Below are 24,583 nucleotides of genomic sequence, written 5' to 3' on the forward strand. Positions count from 1 at the left end.
GTTTTTGGAAAAAGCAGAGATCGGGTCTATTTTGTGTCTGGCCATTTATCTCAAATTTATTAAGATTTTTGAGACTGGAAATAAAATTCCATTTAATATGTAAAGTAGGAGTTACCTTTTAAATGCAAATATTTCAGCCCAATGCATGATTCAACACTGGACATTGGAAGTTGGTAGTCACCTCGTACAAGTACTTGGGAGTATGGCTAGATGGTACACTGTCCTCTCAGCACATTTCAAAGCTGCAGGCTTAAGTTAAATGTAGACTTTGTTTCCTCTATCATAATCGCTCCTCTTTCACCCCAGCTGCCAAACTAACCCTGATTCAGATGACCATGCTAGATTACGGAGACATAATTTATAGATCGGCAGGTAAGGGTGCTGTCAAGTGGCTAGATTTGCTTTACCATTCGGCCATCCGATTTGCCACCAATGCTCCTTATAGGACACATCACTGCACTCTATACTCCTCTGTAAACTGGTCATCTCTGTATACCGTAGCAAGACCCACTGGTTGATGCTTATTTATAAAACCCTCTTAGGCCTCTCTCCCCCCATCTGAGATATCTACTGCAGCCCTCAACATACAACACCCGTTCTGCCAGTCACATTCTGTTAAAGGTCCCCAAAGCACACACATCCATGGGTGGCTCGTCTTTTCAGTTCGCTGCAGCTAGTGACTGGAACGAGCTGCAACAAACACTCAAACTGGTCAGTTTTATCTCAATCTCTTCATTCAAAGACTCAATCATGGACAGTCTTACTGACAGTTGTGGCTGCTTTGTGTGATGTATTGTTGTCTCTACCTTCTTGCCCTTTGTGCTGTTGTCTGTGCCCAATAATGTTTTTACCATATTTTGTGCTGCTACCATGTTGTTATGTTGTGTTGCTTCCATGCTGTGTTGTCTTAGGTCTCTCTTGTTGTGATGTGTGTTTTGTCCTATATTTATATTGTATTTATTTTTAATCCCAGGCCCCCGCCCCCTGCAGGAGGCCTTTTGCCTTTTGGTAGGCCGTCATAGTTAAAAACAAATTCTTATTTACAGACTGCCTAGTTAAATAAATAAAATACAATCAGGTGCCATTGCTGATAGCCTATTACCAAATATGGTCAAATGACTTGACTAGATCTCTGAATTTGTGAGGCCCAAAATGACAATCACACTACCCAATTATCATTGGCTCATTCAAATACACCTTTTGCAGATTTGGAAGGCCCTGGCTATTGCCGGTTGAAAATACTTGAGACAACCACTAATGTAAAGGTACTCCAGATCTTGAAGCTGAGACAAAAAGCCCAGACACATGGAACTATTTTGACCAAATTTCATGGATATGCAGACGATATTTGATATTAGGGGGAAGTCCAAGTAGATCCTCCTCAATGGCTGTGACATCTTGACAGGCAGCAGTGCACTGTTTTGCATGAAGACAGTTCCAGGTAGGCAAGTCTTCATCACTGTCAAAAATGTAGCATTTAGGAAGCATCCATCCACTAACACTCTGAATCCACTGGAGCAGACACAGCCTTCATCTCTCCCAACGAGTCAAATCTATTCAGGTGATTGTCAGAAGTTTGCTTTCGGTTGAAATCTGTAAAACGTTGGTTTGATACAGTAACACCCTTGGGAGTGCTGCAAACAGTAGTCGTAGTTTTTTGTCAGATGCCGCCATTGGTGACTAACAGCTCACAGCTTTTTGTTGTTCACCCTTCAGTTGAAAGGTACTCAAGGCTACAAAGTAATTATCAAATGGTTAGTTTGGTTCCGTAAGTAAAAGTACAAATGTCTCACAGTCAATTAAGAAATGAGTGCAGGGCTGCAATAAGTTCTCTGATCGTCACAGACTTGCAGTTGATGTCTATGTACATCTGAGGAGCAGTACCCTATTTGTACAATACCCTCCCACTGTAGACAGATTCATGATGTATGAATGGATAAGGCGGGGTGGATACATACAGTACCATGTCTGATATGCCACATGGAAGAGATCTTTGTTAAACAGCTTTGGAAGTGTTTTTAAAGCCATCTTGGAAAAGAAAAATTCTGTATATTTGTGTCACCTTTAAAAAAAAAAAAGACCATTCACAGGAAGCATGTGTTCCGATGTGATAGATGTCAGAAGATAAGTCTCACTGAAGGATCTGCAGTTTGTCATGAAATATATATTTTAGTAAAACTCTTGATAGACCACTTAATGTTCACCTTTATTTAATTTCTGGGTACATTTACACATCAAAAGATCAGGTGGGTAGGTACTTTCTATAAGACAACACACTAGCAACTAGCCTCTGCGTAAAGACAAAGACAACAACTAAGGTGCAGTGCAGTTCTTCACAGACATATACACTGAGTATACAAAACATTATGAAAACCCACTCGTTCCATGACAGACTTACCAGGTAAAAGCTATAATCCCTTATTGATGTCCCTTGTTAAATCCACTTCAATCAGTGTAGATGAAGGGGAGGAGACAGGTTAAAGAATTTACCCTTGAGACATGGTTTTTGTATGTGTACCATTCAGAATGTGAATGGGCAAGACAAAAGATTTAAGTGCCTTTGAACCCGGTATGTTAGTTGGTGCCTGGTGCACCGGTTTGTGTCAAGAACTACAACGCTGCTGGGTTTTTAACACAGCAGTTTCCCGTGTGTATCAAGAATGTGTGTACCACCCAAAGGACATTTAGCACACATGACAACTGTGGGAAGCATTGGAGTCAACATGGGCCAGCATCTACACCTTGTAGTCCATGCTATGACAAATTGAAGCTGTTCTGAAGACAAAAGGGGGTGCAACTCAATATTAGGAAGGGGTTCTTCATGTTAGGTATAGTCTGTATTTAGGCAATTCATCTATGTAAATATTTCAAAATGCGCCAAAACATGAATTACACCAATGGATACAAAGACAGTACATTCATAAATATGGTTCAAATATACTGTCTAAATAATTTAAAACTAAATGAATGTTCAATACAACACTTGTATTAGTCAGGAAGACTTGTAATGTATTTTTTTTGTTGCTTTAACATACAAATTATAAAATATCCTGGAGGGGTCCATTTAAAATTCTATATAATGTCTTAATGCTGGTGTGTGTCATGAGTCCTACGACATGGACTAATAAATTAGTTTAAGTTGACTGGTTTGCAAATATAAATATAAAAAAAGTTATTGTAGTTCTGACAGGAGTGACTAGACAAACCTTTTCATGGTGAACAGTTTCCTCTGTGTCTCTTGTGGAGCTAGAGAGGATGAAACCCTCACCACTCAACAAATTTCACAATACCTCACCTCAGACACTACCACACTGCAACCCTGCTGGCCTCCACGAGGTCTCTGCAGGTATACACTGTTGTTAAAAAAAAAGTGAGGTAGAGGAGAACTCAGACTTCATTCAGGATCTGAGATGGCTTCCTACCCCTGAAGAGTGTTTTTTTTTTTGTTATGAAGTAAAGCTTCACAGAAACCTCTCCCATGTTGAGAGTACCTCACTTTTTTAAATGGCTGGACCTGTAATGCACAATTTCAGCCTTTCAAGGTCAGTGTGTGTGTATGGTGTGATTGAGTGGGAAGGATGTAGGTACGGTATTGCACCCAGGTCGCTGCGTGCTGCTAACTGTCAAAGAGTCCCGCGGCTTGTCCGTGCTCACATCTGGGTGATCTTGCCCTTTCCTCCGTTGTTGCCATTCTCGTCGCACTCAAAGCCTCCATTTTCCAGGGCGTACTCCTGCTTATCCTTAGGAGGTGCCTCAGCGTCCCCCTCTGCTCCCTCGCTGTCTAACTCAGACGAACCCCCTCCACACTTCCTCTTATACATCTGGTAAGCTGTAGGAGGCGGAACCACTCATGTTACACCTACATCTTTCAATCTAAATAAGCACTGAAAAGCATCAATAACATAGTCTGAGAGAAGTTAATGATCAAACTGACACCCGGGCAATCAATCATTAGCTAGAATGACAAGTAAATGTTGGGAATATAGATAAGTCGACCACAAAACCATTCAAATCTTTTGATAACATATCAATAGTGACATTAGCTCTTCAACAGCGGTATAAGCTGACCCACCTCCAACAGACAAGACGGCCACCACCAGTTGGAAGATGCTGTAGATGAGAGGGAAGGCGAACATGACCTCCAGGTCTTCAGGGGAGAACGACAGCTGGACGATGGTGCTGCACAACTGGGAGTTCTGGAAGCCTGTCTCCAGGGCGATGGTACGACACCTTAAACACACAACGACGGGCTTGTTAACGACAGTAGGTTCCATGGAGCGACGAAGGGCTCCGCTTGACTGGCGTGCTTATAAAGAACATCCTGCTCTGTTAAATGAACTAGGTGAAGTTAAAATGCACTGGATGGTTTTCAGTGTAGCGTCTTTGGAGTTCATTGCACATCTGGTACTGTAGTGTTTACATTAACATGAATGTTAAGGCATTTCCAGAGGGGAGACACAAAGGGAATAACTCATTCAGGTTATTCAAGTGTAATTCAGGTAGGCATTATCAACACCTTGTATTGCAATGGTAACTTGGATTTTATCAGCTAGGTACAATATTAAGACTGGACTATCATGAATCATATTATATTGCAGTAGTACCTGTGCCAGGGTTGTCCTACAAAGCGGGCCATGAAGAAGCCCAGGGTGAAGCCTACGAAGGGGTAGATGGCTCCGATGATCCAGAGAGAGGGAGAGATGGTCCAGGAGGACTGGTACAGCACCCCACCTACCACTGCAATTATGATGATGAGGAGCAAGCCAACTATGGAACCCACCTGCAAACACACATTTTAAAGACTTGATTTGAATCCACAAATCGCATGCACACTATTGATCCCGGAATAACAACCTAGAAGTGTATAGTGTAGCAGTAGTGTGGAACAACACCAGCTGTATGCAGTGCAAGGAGTTTAATCTTACCTTGAGGATCTTTTTGGCTGTTTGGGGCCACTTGTTTTTGACGTAGATTCCCAGGGCGACGGGGATGAGGAGGGACACCAAGGTGATACCTGGAGACAAAGATATACAATCTGTCATGATCTTCCAAACTGCCTCTGGAAGCAACGTCAGCACCCGAACTGTTCGTCGGGAGCTTCATAAAATGGGTTTCCATGGCCGAGCAACCGCACACGAGCCTAAGATCAACATGCGCAATGCCAAGCGTTGGCTGGAGTGGTGTAAAGCTCGCCGCCATTGGACTCTGGAGCAGTGGAAAACGCTCTCTGGAGTGATGAATCACGCTTCACCATCTGGCAGTCTGATTTGGGTTTGGCAGATGCCAGGAGACTACCTGCCCGAATGCATAGTGCCAACTGTAAAGTTTGGTGGAGGAGGAATAATGTTTTTTCATGGTTCAGGCTAGGCCCCTTACTTCCAGTGAAGAGAAATGTTTATGCTATGACATTCTAGACAATTCTGTGCTTCCAACTTTGTGGCAACAGTTTGGGGAAGGTTCTTTCCTGTTTCAGCATGACAATGCCACTGTGCACAAAGTGAGGTCCATAGAGAAATGGTTTGTTGAGATCGGAGTAGAAGAACTTGACTGGCCTGCACAGAGCCCTGACCACAACCCCATCGAACACCTTTGGAATGAATTGGAACGCCAACTGCGGGCCAGGCCTAATCGCCCAACATCAGTGTCCGACCTCACTAATGCTCTGGTGGCTGAATGGAAGCAAGTCCCCGCAGCAATGTTCCAACATCTAGTGGAAAGCCTTCCCAGAAGAGTGGGGGCTGTTAGAGCAGCAAAGGGGGGACCAACTCCATATTAATGCCAATGATTTTGGAATGAGATGTTTGACGAGCAGGTGTCCACAAGCTGCTATAAGGATCCGAATGTTTTAGCATTTCTAACGGTGTTCTAACACATAGAAATAGAATCTATATGTGGAAATCTATACTAATTATATGTTCCTGTGCTGCTAGATGGAATCTAGAGTGCTGTACAAAAGCATTCCCGCCAATACATTGTCTAGATGGTACATCAATGCATATGCCCCTGTATGGAATGGTTTATTTTAGTATTGGTAGCTACCTATGCTTTGGTAGGGGATCTGGATGGTGTCAGCAGAGGTCCAGACAGACGTGTAGATGAGCAGACACAGAGGCATCATCCCCAGGGCCAGGATAGAGGAGCAGGCTGTCATGCTGATACTAGAGAGGGGAAAACACACAACATTAGTATGCTGGATCACGATAGAAATGCACTCACATAAAAGTACTCAAAAATGTAGTACCAAAGGCAAAACTTGAAAGTAGGCTAAATCATCAAACAAATAACATCTACTCTTAGGGGGGGGGGGGAAAGGTGCTATCTAGAACATAAAAGGGTTCTCCGGCTGTCCCCATAGGAGATCTCTTAAGAACACTTCTGTTCCAGGTAGAACCGTTTTTGGTTCCATTCCACAGAGGGTTCTACATGGAACCCAAAAGTGTTCTACCCGGAATCAAAAATAGTTATCCTATGAGGACAGCCGAAGAACCCCCCCCCCCCCCCCCACCACCGTTCTTCTTCATCTAAGAGTGTTACTCCTTCCAGTCAGTCTCACCTGAGGTCCATGTCTCCGTCCAGCCAGTAGGCAATGATATTAGAGCTGGAGCCACCGGGACAGCAGCCCATGATGATGATGACGACAGCCTGCACGGGCAGCACGTTGAAGGCCAGCGACAGGGCGAAGGCGGTGAAGGGCATGATGCCGAACTGGCACAAGAAGCCGATAAAAATTCCCCATGGCCTCTTGATGTGTCCCCACAGCTTACCGGCCTCCACAGTGCAGCCCATGGAGAACATGACCATGGCCAGCATGACGGTCAGCACAATGCTGAGAACTAGGCTCAGGTTCTTGTTGTAGTTGCTGGGGGCCACCAGGCACGACGTGCCCGAGCATATCGTGGCGTTGGTGTGGCAGGTGGCCAATGCCACGGCAGCTGTTGTCATTGGTGTGTTCATAGTGGAGAACGGTGACGGGGGGCGTAAAAAAAATGATCTAAAAAAGGAACCCAATAGAAGAACTCCAGAGTGCGGGGGGGATGGAGAGAAGTCGTCTGTCCTGTGGCGTTGCGTTCTTTTAAGACTCCTCCGGCTCTCCTCCCTCCTGTATCCACGGTGACAAGGGCTGCACTGAGACCATACACCTCTCCCCTCCAGGCCTTTAATACCTACCTAAAAAAAATATATATATAATAATAATTAACTTGTGCCTAACGTTTTTATGAGGTCAGTGTCCAAATGCGAATGCAGAAAAAGACAGTCATTGATTAAACTTACAATAAACGTAAATTGCACCATCTTACTTTTTTATCACTCCTTCAGCTCTTAAATTTTATTGTCCTCCTCCAATCACAGCCATTCAACATCATCATCCTGGTACCGCCACCAAAGGAGTGATGATGCCTACCTGTACGTGTTGAGCACGGGCCCAAGGTCCTGTCTGGTGTGCGTCACTTCTCCCCAGTGGGACTGTAAAAGAGTAGGACTGGAAAAAGCCTCTGGATGTTGGACCCACTATGAAAAATAAAAGCTAGAGGTGGAAGGAAAGCTCTGTGTCTGTCACTGAAAGACATCAAAGTGACATCGCATAAGCCTCGTACCCAGTGTGTGGGGGGGGGGGGGGGGGGGGGTAGACTTTAGCTGTTTGAGGAAGACAAGGACACAAAAAGTAACTGAGGATCTTCACACTTCTATCGCTTGGAGAGAAAGAAAAGGAGTTGTGAAATTCATACCCTAGAAAATAATATAACATCAACAAAGTAGATGGATAAATATCTGTCAACCAAAAACATTGAAATAATGTGTTACAGCACAAACTGTGAGAAAGTGTGTGTGCGTCACATTTCACCATATAATCAGTCTTATTACTGTACCTCAAATGTATCATAAACCATCTGACTCTATTGTAGGCCTGTAACTAGGTTGTTCTTCTTACGCAATCTATCCAGTTTATATTACATGAATGTAACCTTATTTTTCCTGAGATGAGACCTTGGTTCAGTCTTACTCCAGAACTGATCACCTTTCCCCACAAAATACAAGATCTTATCTCAGTCTCTCAAAATGTAGCCAGTTCTCAGAGTTTTTGCTTCCCTCAGTCTTTCTTTCCCCATTAATTCTGTCATTCATTAAATGCTAGGGGAAATGTTTAACAGTCTCCACCAGTAGCTTAATATATAGGACCCTTTAGGTCCAGAGTTCTACAACAACCAACAAATGTTTCCTTTTATAGTTTTTATTACAAAACTAAAACAATACATATTCCCATCACCATACAGTGCATTCAGAAAGTATTCAAACCCCTTCCCTTTTCCACATTTTGTTCCAACTTATTCTAAAATCGATTAAATAAAAACATTTCCTCATCAATCTACACAGAATGACAGTGAAAAAAGTGTAGAAATGTTTGCAAATGTATTAACAATAACAAACAGAAATACCTTATTTACATAACTAATTAGACCCTTTGCTATTATACTCGAAATTGAGCTCAGGTGCATCTTGTTTCCATTCATCATCCTTGAGATGTTTCTACAACTTGATTGGAGTCCACCTGTGGTCAATTCAATTGGACATGATTTGGAAAGGCACACACCTGTTTATTTAAGGTCCCACAGTTGACAGTGCATGTCAGAGCATAAACCAAGCCATGAGGTCAAAGAAATTGTCCGTAGAGCTCTGAAACAGGATTGTGTTGAGGCACAGATCTGGGGAAGGTTACCAAACAATTTCTGAACACAGTGGCCTCCATTATCCTTAAATGGTAGAAGTTTGGAACCACCAAGACTCTCCCCAGAGCTGGCCGCCCAGCAAAACTAAGCAATTGGGGGTGAAGGGCCTTGGTCAGGGAGGTTATCAAGAACCTGATGGTCACTCTGACAGAGCTCCAGAAATATAGGTGTGCCAAGCTTGTAGCGTCATACCCAAAAAGAATTGAGGCTGTAATCGCTGCCAAAGGGGCTTCAACAAAGTACTGAGTAAAGGGTCTGAAAACCTAAGTAAATGTGATAGTTACGTTTTTTAATTTGTAATAAATTCAAAAACATTTCTAAAAACCTGTTTTTGCTTTGTCATTATGGGGTATTGTGTGTAGATTGAGGTAAAAAATAACTGAATCCATAGAATAAGTCTGTAACGTAATAAAATGTGGAAAAAGTCGAGGGGTCTGAAACCGTACATTCGGAAAGTTTTATACAGAAATAGTAGTCTGACTATAGTAAACAATGTACACAAACACTAAAGGTGAAGCGGCTCTATTGGGAAACTGTCTTCAGGTCAGCTTTTATTTTGTCTCTTTTCCCAAGGTGAAAGTTCCCGTAGAATCACACAGTGCCGTGTCCATAAGAAAGCACTTACAGAGAGTGGATCCGATCTCAGATCAGCTGTCTGCTTTGTTATAATGGTTTAGAAGAGAAACACTGTTGCAGCACATGAGCCAAGTATAGCAACTGATCTCTGGTCAGTTTTGAAATCTGTCCACAATAGGCTACTGTATCAGTGGTGCGAGTGTTCATAGATTGAGTAAGTATGAGCTGATTCCAAAGAAGTTATCAGCTGTGCTCCAGAGTGTGCAGTCAAAGAGAAGAGGTGGTTAACTGGTCTTAGATCAGCTTTGACAAGTGTCTCCCAGCTGAATGCTCCCGGTCACATGGGCAATGAAACATCGGAGCAGGTATATCCCCGAAAAATGGAGAGAACTGTCGATTAGGAGAAAGAGAGAGAGAGATCAATATATAGCTGCTTCAAATTTTGAAGACATCCAAACATATTTGCATGTATAGAATTGGCGAGACCTGCTATACACGACACAGGACAGAGTAATGAAGTAGTTGTCAAAGTGAGAAAGTAGGTTTGCCTACCTGTGAAGAACGACAGTTAACATACTAGGGTATGTGCATGTACAGTTTACGAGCCATTATAACGGGGCCCTTCCGTGTTAGTAAATTAGCGCATTAGTGTGCTGGTATCTGTAGAGTAGCACTTCAGTGGGTCTGTTATCAGTTAGTTACGGGTGTGAGATATTCTTCCGACACTCAACCTTTATGGAATGTGCAGCCGGCCGAAACCCCCAAGGCCTTGGCCGAGAGGCAGTGTGTGAGTGACAGTTAGTCACTCTCTCTCTCTCTCCTGCACACGGTCATTCCCCTCCCTCCAATTTCAATGACAGTTTGCAGTCAGGTCCGTGTGTGTGTGTAGGTCCGTGTGTGTGTGTGTATGCCCAACCATACGTGCGTGCCACTGCCACCATTATCTCGTCTTATCTGATCACTGATAGCCATTTGACCCAATTAGAAAGGTAGGTTTTATTTACACAAATGCATGTGTGCCGCAATGGTGCACTTTCACAGTTTTCAATAAAGAGAACTGAACCTGCACTGCAGCTTACATAAGATAATATAAGATAATATGTAAGCTGCACTGTGACATAATCCAGTCTGTCCTTTCCCATCACCTAAAGAATTAGGAAGATTGGTTAATGCTGTAGTTTGACTGTAACCTATGGCACACTTTCTGGTTTACAGTGAAGGCAACAGAGATTTTACAATACAATATCACTGTACGGTCTGGTTGGCATGACGATGGAACTGAAGCATATCGTTCCATTACCTAACAGTTTGAACAAGAAATATCTGAGATGTACAAAACATGAAGAACCCCTTCCTAATATTGAGTTGCACCCCCTTTTGTTTTCAGAACAGCTCAAATTGTCGTAGCATGGACTACAAGGTGTAGATGCTGGCCCATGTTGACTCCAATGCTTCCCACAGTTGTCATGTGTGCTGGATGTCCTTGGGTGGTACACACATTCTTGATAGACACGGGAAACTGTTGAGCGTGAAAAACCCTGCAGTGTTCAAAAGCACTTAAATCTTTTGTCTTGCCCATTCACCCTCTGAATGGCACACATACAAAATCCATGTCTCAATTGTCTCAAGGCTTAAAAATGCTTCTTTAACCTGACTCCCCTTCATCGACACTGATTGGAGTGGATTTAACAAGTGGGATCATGGGATTCACCTGGTCAGTCTATGTCATGGAATGTTTTGTACACTCAGTGTATATTTTGCATGTAAGCAGTCAGCCACACTTTCTTCCTATAGACTCCATCTGTGATGACCTTGGTCTAGTCATGTGATTGCTACAATGACATGAGTGAAATGAGAGAGAGGGTGTGTCAGTCGGTCTTTTGCCAAATAAGTGTGACTCTGTGACTAACTCTTTATGTCCTTGAATATTGAGCCATAGTAAAATGGCTTCTTTTTGTAAGCACTAACTCCGCCATGGCTTGTTGGGCAAAGCCTATGGGGAAAGGAATGGGTGTTTCGGAGGGGTTTCCGATTAACGCAGAAAATAAAAAGGTCTTAGGAGATCATAAATGCATCATAATTCCCAAAAAGTGACGTTAGCTGATAAAAGATTATCTGATTAAAAAAAATTACGTATAAGACATACGTATTTTTTAAATCAGATAATGTTCATCAGCTAACGTCACTTTTTTGGGGAATTTTGAAGCATTTATGTAATCAAAACGAGCACATAAATGCTCCATAATTCCTAAAGGTAATTAACTCACAGAACAAAACGTTTAAGATCTCCTAAACCTGTGTTAACCTTACTTTCGGCATTTATCCCAAAGCCCCACTCTTTCCCCATTCATTTCCGTCATAGGAATGGCCGGACGAACCAGAGGTAACACATTTTTTAGGACTATAAGGATGTGTGTGTAATTCTGACATCACATTTACATTCTGACATGGCAAGTTCACAGTGACAAGCCATCAGTCTAAAAATAGATAGATCTATCTATATATATATATATATATGGTGCATAGTAGGGTGTGTGGGTGACTCTCACCTGACCAGGAAGGGCTGTGGGAAGCAGCTAACAGTTTGTGTTATGGCGTCCTGAAGTTGCAGCAGGTTAGTCAACAGCACCCCCTGGCGGCACTTATCGATCTTGGTCACCACAATCTGCATCACACACCAGACAAAACAAGAGTTTGACAAAGATGCCTCATTAACAAGTGCTGACAGGCTATACGATCATGAATGAATAAACAGGTTCTCATTGTGTGCTCGTCCAAATCAGACACTGTGTTCCAAATTCCCAAGCAAAATAAGCGGTTCAATGAAGCACAATAGCTACTGTTTTCGGTCATCTTCTGGGTGGTTTTGGAAACTACAAGCGGCAGGGGCTAGGCCTGTATTTAACTTTGCAGTATGACGAGTGCATCCATTCATTCCATGTAAGTACATCAACGGGATAATTTGAATCTGACGTCAGTCCTTAATCTGTTGTGGCTCAACAAGGTGGACATAAAAACTTTATTTAAGATCCCGTTGACGTAACTAAAATGATGTGGTCAAAGTGCTTAATAACCTGATAGCTTTATTTAAGATCCCGTTGACATCATTTTAGTTATGTGGTCAAAGTGCTTAATAACCTGACAGCATGAATAATTCACAGCTTCATGCATTAAGCACAGGACAGGGCCAATCAATAATGGCCGGATCCAGGACTGCAGTTTTTAAATAGCTGAGTGGGACAAGTTACAGCGTTCTACATGAATCTGCTCTCTACAGTGAGTGTGATGGAACATAACACACTAAGGAGGAGAGGGAGTGAAAAGGCTTAAATGGCATGCAATGAAATTAGAGAACCTAGATACAAGGACACAAAACAGAACACTGAGTTGTTTAACAATGCCCTCATCACCACACACACACACACACACACACACACACACACACACACACACACACACACACACACACACACACACACACACACACACACACACACACACACACACACACACACACACACACACACACACACACACACACACACACACGAAGTCGGAAGTTTACATACACTTAGGTTGGAGTGATTAAAACTCGTTTTTCAACCACTCCACAAATTTCTTGTTAACAAACTATAGTTTTGGCAAGTCGGTTAGGACATCTACTTTGTACATGACACAAGTCATTTTTCCAACAATTGTTTACAGACAGATTATTTCACTGTATCACAATTCCAGTGGGTCAGAAGTTTACATTCACTAAGTTGACTGTGCCTTTAAACAGCTTGGAAAATACCAGAAAATGATGTCATGACTTTAGAAGTTTCCGATAGGCTAACTGACATTTAAATCAATTGGAGGTGTACCTGTGGATGTATTTCAAGGCCTACCTTCAAACCAAGTGCCTCTATGCTTGACATGGGAAAATCAAAAGAAATCAGCCAAGACCTCAGAAAAGAAAATTGCAGACCTCCACAAGTCTGGTTCATCCTTGGGAGCAATTTCCAAACACCTGAAGGTACCACGTTCATCTGTACAAACAATAGTTTGCAAGTATAAACACCATGGGACCACGCAGTCGTCATACCGCTCAGGAAGGAGACGCGTTCTGTCTCCTAGAGATTAACGTTCTTTGGTGCGAAAAGTGCAAATCAATCCCAGAACAACAGCAAAGGACCTTGTGAAGATGCTGGAGGAAACAGGTACAAAAGTATCTATATCCACAGTAAAACGAGTCCTATATCAACATAACCTGAAAGGCCACTCAGCAAGGAAAAAGCCACTGCTCTTCCAAAACCGCCATAAAAAAGCCAGATTACGGTTTGCAACTGCACATGGGGACAAAGATCGTACCTTTTGGAGAATTGTCCTCTGGTCTGATTAAACAAAAATAGAACTGTTTGGCCATAATGACCATCATTATGTTTGGAGGAAAAAGGGGGATGCTTGCAAGCCGAAGAACACCATCCCAACCGTGAAGCACGGGGGTGGCAGCATCATGTTGTGGGGGTGCTTTGCTGCAGGAGGGACTGGTGCACTTCAGAAAACAGATGGCATCATGAGGGAGGGAAATTACGTGGATATATTGAAGCAGCATCTCAAGACATCAGTCAGGAAGTTAAAGCTTGGTCGCAAATGGGTCTTCCAAATGGACAATGACCCCAAGCATACTTCCAAAGTTGTGGCAAAATGGCTTAAGGACAACAAAGTCAAGGTATTGGAGTGGAACTGAAAACTGAAAAGGAGGCCTACAAACCTGACTAAGTTACACCAGCTCTGTCAGGAGGAATGGGACAAAATTCACCCAACTTATTGTGGGAAGCTTGTGGAAGGCTACCCAAAATGTTTGACCCAAGTTAAACAATTTAAAGGCAATTCTACCTAATACTAATTGAGTGTATGTAAACTTCTGACCCACTGGGAATATGATGAAAGAAATAAAAGCTGAAATAAATAATTCTCTCTATTATTCGGACATTTCACATTCTTAAAATAAAGTGGTGATCCTAACTGACTAAGGCAGGGAATTTTTACTAGGATTAAATGTCACGAATGTATTTGGATAAGGTGTATGTAAACTTCCGACTTCATCTGTATATATGTATATATTCAATTAAAACAGAGGCTAATCTTTTGAAGAACGAACTGAGCACAGAGTAGGTTAATCTCACCACGTAAGGCCGACTGAACTCTTCACACATCTCCAGTGCGATCATATCTGCCTCCTGCAGCCCAACACTGCCGTCCACCAATAGGAAGGTCCTCACCAGACTGATAGAAATGCAACACAGCAGAGGGAAGCATGATCATGTTACACAAACAGACAAATGCATTCGATCTACATCAAGACTCTCCAACCCTGCTCCTTGAGTGTTACCGTCCTGTTGGTTATCTAGCACATCTGATTCTAATTATTAGCTGGTTGATAAGCTGAATCAGGTTAGTTACAACTGGGGTTGGATCGCAAACCTACATGAGGGTAGCTCTCCAGAAACAGGGTTGGAGAGCCCTGATCTACACTGAACAAAAATAGAAATGCAACATGTCAAGTGTTGGTCCCATGTTTCATGAGCTGAAATACAAAATACCAGACATTTTCCATACACACAAAAAGTTTATTTCTTTCAAATTTTGTGCATGAATGTATTTACATTCATATTAGTGAGCATTTCTCATTTGGCAAGATAATCCATCCACCTGACAGGAGTGGCATATCAATAAACGGATTAAACAGCATGATCATTACACAGGTGCACCTTGTGCTGGGGACAGTAAAAGACCCCTTTAAAATGTGCAGTTTTGTCACACAACACAATGTCACAGATGTCTCAAGTTTTGAGGGAGCGTGCAATTGACATGTTGACTGCAGGAATGTCCACCAGAGCAGTTGCCAGAGAATTTAATGTTCATTTGTATACCATAAGCTGCCTCAATGTTATTTTAGTGAATTTGGCAATACGTCCAACCGGCCTCACAACCGCAGACCACGTGTAACCACGACAGCCTAGGAGCTCCACATCCGGTTTCTTCACCTGAAGGATCGTCTGAGGGGTGGGGGAGGTGCTGAGGAGTATTTCTTTCTGTAATAAAGCCCTTTTGTGGGGAAAAACTCTTTCAGATTGTCTGGACCTGGCTCCCCAGTGGGGGGGCCTATGCCCTCCAAGGCCCACCCATGGCTGCAACCCTGCCCAGTCACGTGAATTTCATAGATTAGGGCCTAATGAATTTATTTCAATTTACTGATTTCCTCATAGGAACTGTAACTCAGTAAAATATTAGAAAATGTTGCGTTTCAATTTTTGTTCAGTATACTTACTGTACATTGATTAACGACCACTAAAGCTAAAACATCCTGAAGACCTACTTTTTTCTTGAACCCAGATAGTGCTCCACCATCTCCACAAAGTCCTTGGGAGCCCTGTATCCATAACCAGGCATGTCCACCATGGTGAAAGCTTTGCCCACTTTGAAAAAGTTCATCTTCTTGGTATGGCCCTGAGAGAGAGTGGATAAAATGCCAGGCAGTGAAAGTACCTTTAGAGAATGTATGGAAAGAGAGAGAGCGATAAACAATAAACAACAGATCTTAGTTTACTCACTGGTGTTTTGGAGACTCTAATTTCTACATCAGGAGCCAGGGAGAACAGAGCTCTGATGAGAGACGACTTCCCCACATTACTCCTGCCGATGAAACACACCTGGCAACGCACACACAACAACAAAACATCCAAAGGGTGTAAGGACCTTAACAACAGGCTGACCAAATTGAAAATATGAATATTTCAAAAACAAGTGACCCCAACTAAGTGACCCCAACTTTTGACCGGTAGTATACATACATACATACATACATACATACATACATACATACATACATACATACATACCCACACACATAATTTTTTTTTTTTTTGTATTATCACTTTGAAGTTAAAGCTTAGTGTACGTAGAAATTTGAAAACTAGATAAGTTCACCTTAAAGTGTTTATATTCTGCAATGCTGAGCACACTGCTATGGGTTTGCAACTGTGTGTTGCCAGCCATGATATAAAATCTGTCATTTGTAGAGATATGACAGTGTGCTACTGTAATATCCCTGGAGTCCCAGCGGACAATCAGAGCTACTGGAGCCATCTGTCTCTGACACAAGATGGAGTCTGTCTGACACAAGATGGATGCAGAGAGCCGCTCCCCCATGTTGCCGGGGGATAAATCACACTGTGACAGGGGAGAGGTGGTGAGCCGAGCGGTAACTAAAACCACGTCTCACAATCACTGCACCACTCCTCTCTCCAAACATCTTTCCATGTGGCACTGCGGGGAAGAATCTAGGTTGAAGTCCTGGTCTGACTGAGGTTACATGAATACATTTCAGAATTCGGTTAATTTATGAAGCCATGGCCAATGTTCACTTCATTCCATTCTTATAAGCATAAGAGCATGAAGGAGGGGGCGAGCGTTAATCTGCCCATTCCACACACTTAGTCATCCAGTCTTCCACCCACCCACGCATGTGCCCCCACACACACCCACCAGACCTGGGTTCAAATACATGTGTATTTGAATATTTGTTATTTAATATACTTTTTCTCCTGTGTATTTTAGTATTTTCACAGCCCAAAAATGTTTTGTATACAAGTACAGTACCAGTCAAAAGTTTGGACACACCTACTCATTCAAGGGTTTTTCTTTATTTTTTACTATTTTCTACATTGTAGAATAATAGTGAAGACATCAACATTATTAAATAACACATATGGAATCATGTAGTAACCAAAAAAAGTGTTAAAATAAAAAAATCTAAATATATTTAATATTTGAGATTCTTCAAATATTTGGTAGCTTTGCACACACTTGGCATTCTCTCAACCAGCTTCATGAGGTAGTCACCTGGAATGCATCTCAATTAATAGGTGTGCCTTGAAAGAAATTCCACAAATTAACTTTTTTCTTAATGTGTTTGAGCCAATCAGTTGTGTTGTGACAAGGTAGGGGTGGTATACAGAAGACAGCCCTATTTGGTAAAAGACCAAGTCCATATTATGACAAGAACAGCTCAAATAAGCAAAGAGAAACGACAATCCATCAATACTTTAAGACATGAAGGTCAGTCAATCTATAACATTTCAGGAACTTTCAAAGTTTCTTCAAGTGCAGTTGCAAAAACAATCAATCGCTATGACGAAACTGCCTCTCATGAGGACTGCCACAGGAAAGAACGACCCAGAGTTACATCTGCTGCAGAAGATACGTTCATTAAAGTTACCAGCCTCAGCAATTGCAGCCCAAATAAATGCTTTACAGAGTTCAAGTAACAGACACATCAACATCAACTATTCAGAGGAGACTGCGTGAATCAGGCCTTCATGGTCAAATTGTAAAATGGCGCCGGAGGGGATGGCTGACATTTTAAGTGCTTCTAACAAACTGTGCTATTTTGATAGCTTTTTTTTTTTTTCACAACTTATTTTATACATAATGTTGCTGCTACCGTCTCTTATGATCGAAAAAAACTTTGGACATCAGAACAGCGATTACTCACCTTGAACCGGAAGAAGCTTTTTCCTTTAACGAGTCCGACGCAAAGGATATACTGCTTTCTCGGGAACAGGCCCAAATCCCTGTCATTTGCGTGAAGAAAAGATGGAGAAAAAGGGGGCGGAGGTCGGGCTGCCTTCTGAGAATTCGTAGGCGAACGAGTAAACCCCCACTGCCATCCGTTCTATTGGCCTACGTACAAGCATTGAGAAATAAAATCGATGACTTACGATCAAGATTATCCTACCAACGAGACATTAAACTCTGTAATAGCTTATGTTTCACGAGTCGTGGCTGAACGACGACACTGATAATATAAAGCTGGCGGGATTTGCCATGCACCGGCAGGACAGAGAAGCTACGTCTGGTAAGACGCGGGGTGGGAGTGTGTCTCTAATTTTCAATAACAGCTGGTGCGCGAGGTCTAATATTAAAGTAGTCTCAAGGTATTGCTCGCCTGAAGTAGAGTACCTTATGATAAATTGTAGACCACACCATCCGTATTATTCGTAGCGGTCTATTTACCACCACAAACCGATGCTGGAACTAAGACCGCACTCAACCAACTGTATAAGGCCATAAGCAAAGAAGGAAATGCTCATCCAGAAGTTGTGCTCCTAGTGGCCGGGGACTTTACTGCAGGCAAACCTAAATCCGTTTTACCTCATTTCTACCGGCATGTCAAATGTGCAACCAGAGAGAAAAAATAAATAAATAAAAAATAAAAACTCTGGACCACCTTTATTCCACACACACAGACGTGTACAAAGCTCTCCCTCCATTTGACAAACCTGACCATAATTCTATCCTCCGGATTCCTGCTTACAAGCAAAAACTAAAGCAGGAAGTACCAGTGACTCGCTCAATACGGAAGCGGTCAGATGACGTGGATGCTACGCTACAGGACAATTTTGCTCGCAAAGACTGGAATATGTCCAGGGATTCATCCAATGGCATTTGAGGAGCATTCGAAGCTAATTCTCAGAGTAAAAAAAAAACTCCATTCCTTACATCTTATGGTTCGACAGGAATCAAATCAAATCAAAGTTTGTCACATGCGCTGAATACAACAGGTGTAGTAGACCTTACAGTGAAATGCTGACTTACAGCCTCTAACCAATAGTGCAAAAAAAGGTATTAGGTGAACAATAGGTAGGTAAACAATTAAAACAACAGTAAAAAGACAGGCTATATACAGTAGCGAGGCTATAAAAATAGTGAGGCTACATACAGACACCGGTTAGTCAGGCTGATTGAGGTAGTATGTACATATGATTAAAGTGACTATGCATATATGATGAACAGAGAGTAGCAGTAGCATAAAAGAGGGGTTGGCGGGTGGGACACAATGCAGATAGCCCGACGAAGAAATAGGGTAATAAACCATATCTCCCTTAAGGGGATCTGACATGACCTCAACCACTCATTTGCCTAATCCACAGGATGTCCATCCGTATCCCCTATAGAAATTCTGTGACTTCCTCCCATCCACCCAGCAAATTCCAAAGCCATCTGGCTCCTACAGATGACCATTCATTTCTGATGTAAAAACCAGCCTCTAGGATAGCAATGTTCCAAGTTTAACCCAGAATTCAACAGTAGTATACCACCTCAGTGTATCGGCTTCATCAATAAGTGCATCAACAATGTCGTCTCCACAGTGACCGTACATACATATCCCAACCAGAAGCCATGGATTACAGGCAACATCCGCATCGAGTTAAAGGCTAGAGCTCCCGCTTTCAAGGAGCGGGACACTAATCCGGTTGCTTTTAAGAAATCCGGCTATGCCCTCAGACGAACAATCAAACAAGCAAAGCATCAATATAAGATTAAGATTAAATCCTACTACACCGGCTCTGATGCTCGTCAGATGTGGCAGGGCTTGCAAACTATTACAGACTACAAAGGGAAACCCAGACACGAGCTGCCCAGTGATTCAAACCAACGAGACGAGCTAAATGCCTTTTATGCTCGCGTCGAGGCAGGCAAAACTGAAGCACGCATGAGAGCACCAGCTGTTCTGGTTGACTGTGTGTTAACACATCGGCTACCGAGAGTGAGCAAGACCTTTAAACAGGTCAAAATTCACAAAGCCGCGGGGCCAGACAGGTTACCAGGACGTGTAATCAAAGCATGTGCGGACTAACTGGCAAGTGTCTTCACTGACATTTTCAACCTCTCCCTGACAGAGTATGTAATACCTACATGTTTCAAGCAGACCACCATAGTCCCTGTGCCCAAGGATGTGAAGGTAACCTGCCTAAATGATTACCGCCCCGTAGCACTCAAATCGCTAGCCATGAAGTACTTTGAAAGGCTGGACATGGCTCACATCAACAGCATCCTCCTGGACACCCTAGACCCACTCCAATTTGCATACCGCTCCAACAGATCACAATCTCAATCACACTCCCCTTTCTCACCTGTACATAAGGAACACCTATGTGAGAATGCTGTTCATTGACTACAGCTCAGCATTCAACACCATAGTGCCCACAAAGCTCATCGCTAAGGACCTTGGGACTAAACACCTCCCTCTGCAACTGGATCCTGGACTTCCTGACAGGCCACCCCCAGATCTGCCATGCTGACCCTCAACACTGGGGCCCCTCAGGGGTGTGTACTTAGTCCCCTCCTGTACTCCCTGTTCATACATGACTGCGTGGCTAAACACCACTCCAACACCATCATTAAGTTTGCTGACGACAACAGTGGTAGGCCTGATCACCGACAACGATGAGACAGCCTATAGCGAGGAGTTCAGAGACCTGGCAGTGTGGTGCCAGGACAACAACCTCTCCCTCAATGTGAGCAAGACAAAATAGCATATCGTGGACTACAGGAAAAGGCAGGCCGAACAGTCCCCCATTAACATCAACGGGGCTGTAGTGGAGCAGGTTGAGAGTTTCAAGTTCCTTGGTGTCCACATCACCAATGAACTATCATGGTCCAAACACACCAAGACAGTCATTAAGAGGGCACAACACCACCTTTTCCACCTCAGACTGAAAAGATTTGGCATGGGTCCCCAGATCCTCAAAAAGGTATACAGCTGCACCAGAGAGCATCCTGACCGGTTGCATCACTGCCTAGTATGGCAACTGCTCGGCATCTGACCATAAGGCGCAAACAGAGGCTAGTGCGTACGGCCCAGTACATCACTGGGGCCAAGCTTCCTGCCATCCAGGACCTATATACTAGGCGGCGTCAGAGGAAAGGCCAAAAAAATGGTTAGACACTCCTAGTATAGAGGTCCTGGATGGCAGGATGCTTGACCTCAGGGATGTACTGGGCCGTATGCACTACCCCCTATAGAGCCTTGCGGTGGAGGCCGAGCAGTTTCCATACCAGGCAGTGATGCAACCAGTCAGGATGCTCTCGATGGTACAGCTCGAGAACTTTGAGGATCTGAAGACACATGCCAAATCTTTCAGTCTCCTGAGAGGGAATAGGCTTTGTCGTGCCCTCGTCACGACTGTCATGGTGTGTTTTGACCATGAAAGTTTGTTGGTGATGTGGACACCAAGGAACTTGAAGCTCTCAACCTGCTCCACTATAGCCCCATCGATGAGAATGGTCGGGCCTCCTTTTCCTGTTGTCCACAATCATCTCCTTTGTCTTAAACACATTCAGGGAGAGGTTGTCTTGGTTGTTGAGCCTGAAACAAAGTTCACCAGCACAACCCAGGATGTCTCACACAGTGAGCCAACACCACCAGAGAAGAAGAGTCGATTGGGCACACTGTTTGTTTTCATGGAACAACAAAGCGTGGCTGCATGAAACACAAAAGAAAATTGAGTAGCTCAATTTGGGCTCCCGAGTGGCGCAGCAGTCTAAGGCACTGCATCACAGTGCTAGAGGAGTCACTACAGACACCCTGGTTTGAATCCAGGATGTCACACAACTGGCCTTGATTGGGAGTTCCATAGAGTGGCGCACAATTGGCCCAGCGTCGTCCGGGTGTGGCTGGTGTAGGCCGTCATTGGTAATAATAATTTGTTATTAACTGACTTGCCTAGTTAATTGATTGAAAAATACCTCATGACCCCATATCTTCCACCAACTACTGATCCTCTGGAATTATGGAATACACACAGTCAAATAATATAATAATAGTAGAGAGAATTATTTATTTCAGCTTTTATTTCTCATCACATTCCCAGTGGGTCAGAAATTTACATACACTCAATTAGTAGTTGGTAGCATTGCCTTTAAATTGTTTAACTTGGGTCAAACGTTTTGGGTAGCCTTCCACAAGCTTCCCACAATAATTTTGGCCCAATCCTCCTGACAGTGCAGGTGTAACTGAGTCAGGTTTGTAGGCCTCCTTGCTCGCACATGCTTTTTCAGTTCTGCCCACAAATGTTCTATAGGATTGAGGTCATGGCTTTGTGATGGCCACTCCAATACCTTGACTTTGTTGTCCTTAAGCCATTTTGCCACAACTTTGGAAGTATGCTTGGGGTCATTGTCCATTTGGAAGACCCATTTGCGACCAAGCTTTAACCTCCTGACTGATGTCTTGAGATGTTGCATCAATATACCCACAATTTTCCTTCCTCGTGATGCCATCTATTTTCTGAAGTGCACCAGAACCTCCTGCAGCAAAGCACCCCCACAACATGATGCTGTCACCCCCGTGCTTCCCGGTTGGGATGGTATTCTTCGGCTTGCAAGCCTCCCCCATTTTCCTCCAAACATAATGATGGTCATTTTGGCCAAACAGTTCTATTTTTGTTTCATCAGACCAGAGGACATTTCTCCAAAAAGTATGATCTTTGTCCCCATGTGCAGTTGCAAACCCTTAGTCATGGCGGTTTTGGAGCAGTGGCTTTCTCCTTGCTGAGCGGCCTTTCAGGTTATGTTGATATAGGACTCGTTTTACTGTGGATATAGATACTTTTGTACCTGTTTCCTCCAGCATCTTCACAAGGTCCTTTGCTGTTGTTCTGGGATTGATTTGCACTTTTCGCACCAAAGTACGTTCACCTCTAGGAGACAGAACGCGTCTCCTTCCTGAGCGGTATGACGGAAATTGCTCCCAAGGATGAACCAAACTTGTGGAGGTCTACAATTTATTTTTCTGAGGTCTTTTGATTTTCCCATGATGTCAAGCAAAGAGGCACTTGGTTTGAAGGTAGGCCTTGAAATACATCCACAGGTACACCTCCAATTGATTTAAATGTCAGTTAGCCTATCGGAGACTTCTAAAGCCTTGACATCATTTTCTGGAATTTTTCAAGCTGTTTAGAGGCACAGTCAACTTAGTGCATGTAAACTTCTGACCCACTGGAATTGTGATACAGATTATTTCACTTATAATTCACTGTATGTAAACAATGGTTGTAAAAATGACTTGTGTCATGCACGAAGTAGATGTCCTAACCGACTTGCCAAAACTATAGTTTGTTAACAAGAAATTTGTGGAGTGGTTAAAAATGAGTTAATGACTCCAACGTAAGTGTATGTAAACTTCCGACTTCAACTGTACATGTTCCAGCATTCTCTGCAGTTGTGGAGTGGCTTTTCCAACATTGAAGGGCGTATCTTCAGACCAGATTGCTGCTCCATGTCTGACAAGCTTTTTGAAACCCTGATGTTTTTTTAAAAATGTAACAATGGCATCTTCACCTTTCTTGAGACACCAATGTTAAATTTAAGCTGCATATTGTGATCTAAAAGTGAAATAAGACCTAGCCTATACAAGTGTTTTTTATTTCCAATCAAACTACTATTTACATTCACAACTATTTTAACATACATCCAACACACATCCCTCCACCTACCTCTGGCTGGTTCTGTGAGGGTGCGTGTTCCATCCTCACGGCGGAGGTGTGGTAATCAATCTTGTGTGAGGGGGATGGGGAGAAGAGTTTCTCTGCCTTGGTTATGTCCTCCACACTGGGCTGGAAGAGCTGGAAGTGGCCCCTATCCACTGAGCAAGCCAAGTGGGGCTCCAGCTCACTGAAGGGGAACAGCAGGCCCCGGAGCTTTCTCTGGGGGAGCAGGGAGGCTTGATGGAAAGAAGCCAGATTGTGAGCACCCTGCTGGGATGCAGTCCAAAATCCAGTCCCTGGCTTTAGCCATAGCCTCCTGCAGAACATCTTTTGTTTCGATGTGTGAGCTGCAAAGGTATGATGTGTTATTGGTTATATTTGTATATTTCTTTATATAGTAACAATTGTTGGTTGACTGTTTTCGAATACCACTATGCACTGCCCTCACACAGGTATAGGCAATTGTCATTATCACCTAAGCACTTTAATAATAATAAAAATGGGTTTGGCACATCTCTTGATGCTCTGATGAAGTCACAACTGTCGAAACGCGTTTGCCTGCCCGGACGAAAATAAAAAGGTGAAATGAGGTGACGTCTTTTTAAAAATATTGTGCCGTCGTTTCCCAATGTTAATGAACTTGGGATTTAATGTATAGGTTAACAAATGTCATGGCTATTATTACATTTTATGTCAACTAGCTAGCTATCTGTTTACTTCGCAATTCTTGACTAATTAAACTTACCCAATGACTTGCTGAAATACTACGCCAATAATTCCTGCGCGTTTAAATGTGACAATACATATATTGATCAGATTACGAAGAGATGCATTGTTAGATGTACATTTTCTAGTCAACGTCCTCCATGTTTGATTTTTAATGGTTACATTGAAATGCAACCGGCAGACACAAGTAGACATGATTATAGTTCCGACTTAAAACTTACCCTCTCCATTCTCTAAGTC

The 24,583-nt window shown here is 43.0% G+C and overlaps 2 protein-coding genes across 2 annotated transcripts; both read right to left on the reverse strand.

Annotated features, from left to right (window-relative positions):
• Positions 1-2,193: 2,193 nt before the first annotated feature.
• Positions 2,194-7,137, reverse strand: slc10a2 (solute carrier family 10 member 2). The gene is made up of 6 exons (XM_014163990.3): positions 6,554-7,137; positions 6,040-6,158; positions 4,926-5,014; positions 4,605-4,780; positions 4,073-4,230; positions 2,194-3,829 (listed from the first exon to the last, which is right to left on the reverse strand). The coding sequence occupies exons 1-6, from the start codon at positions 6,952-6,954 to the stop codon at positions 3,651-3,653; spliced, it is 1,122 nt and encodes a 373-aa protein (XP_014019465.1). The 5' UTR covers positions 6,955-7,137; the 3' UTR covers positions 2,194-3,650.
• Positions 7,138-8,214: 1,077 nt separating this feature from the next.
• Positions 8,215-24,499, reverse strand: gtpbp8 (GTP binding protein 8). Its single transcript, XM_014163989.3, has 7 exons — positions 24,363-24,499; positions 23,627-23,964; positions 15,899-15,997; positions 15,664-15,794; positions 14,471-14,570; positions 11,852-11,967; positions 8,215-9,692 (listed from the first exon to the last, which is right to left on the reverse strand). Exons 2-7 carry the CDS (start codon positions 23,942-23,944, stop codon positions 9,602-9,604), a joined length of 855 nt encoding a protein of 284 aa, XP_014019464.3. The 5' UTR covers positions 23,945-23,964; positions 24,363-24,499; the 3' UTR covers positions 8,215-9,601.
• Positions 24,500-24,583: the final 84 nt, after the last annotated feature.

The sequence above is a fragment of the Salmo salar genome, chromosome 21, assembly GCF_965601325.2.
Source record: "Salmo salar chromosome 21, fSalSal1, whole genome shotgun sequence".
In the NCBI taxonomy this organism is placed as follows: domain Eukaryota; kingdom Metazoa; phylum Chordata; class Actinopteri; order Salmoniformes; family Salmonidae; genus Salmo; species Salmo salar.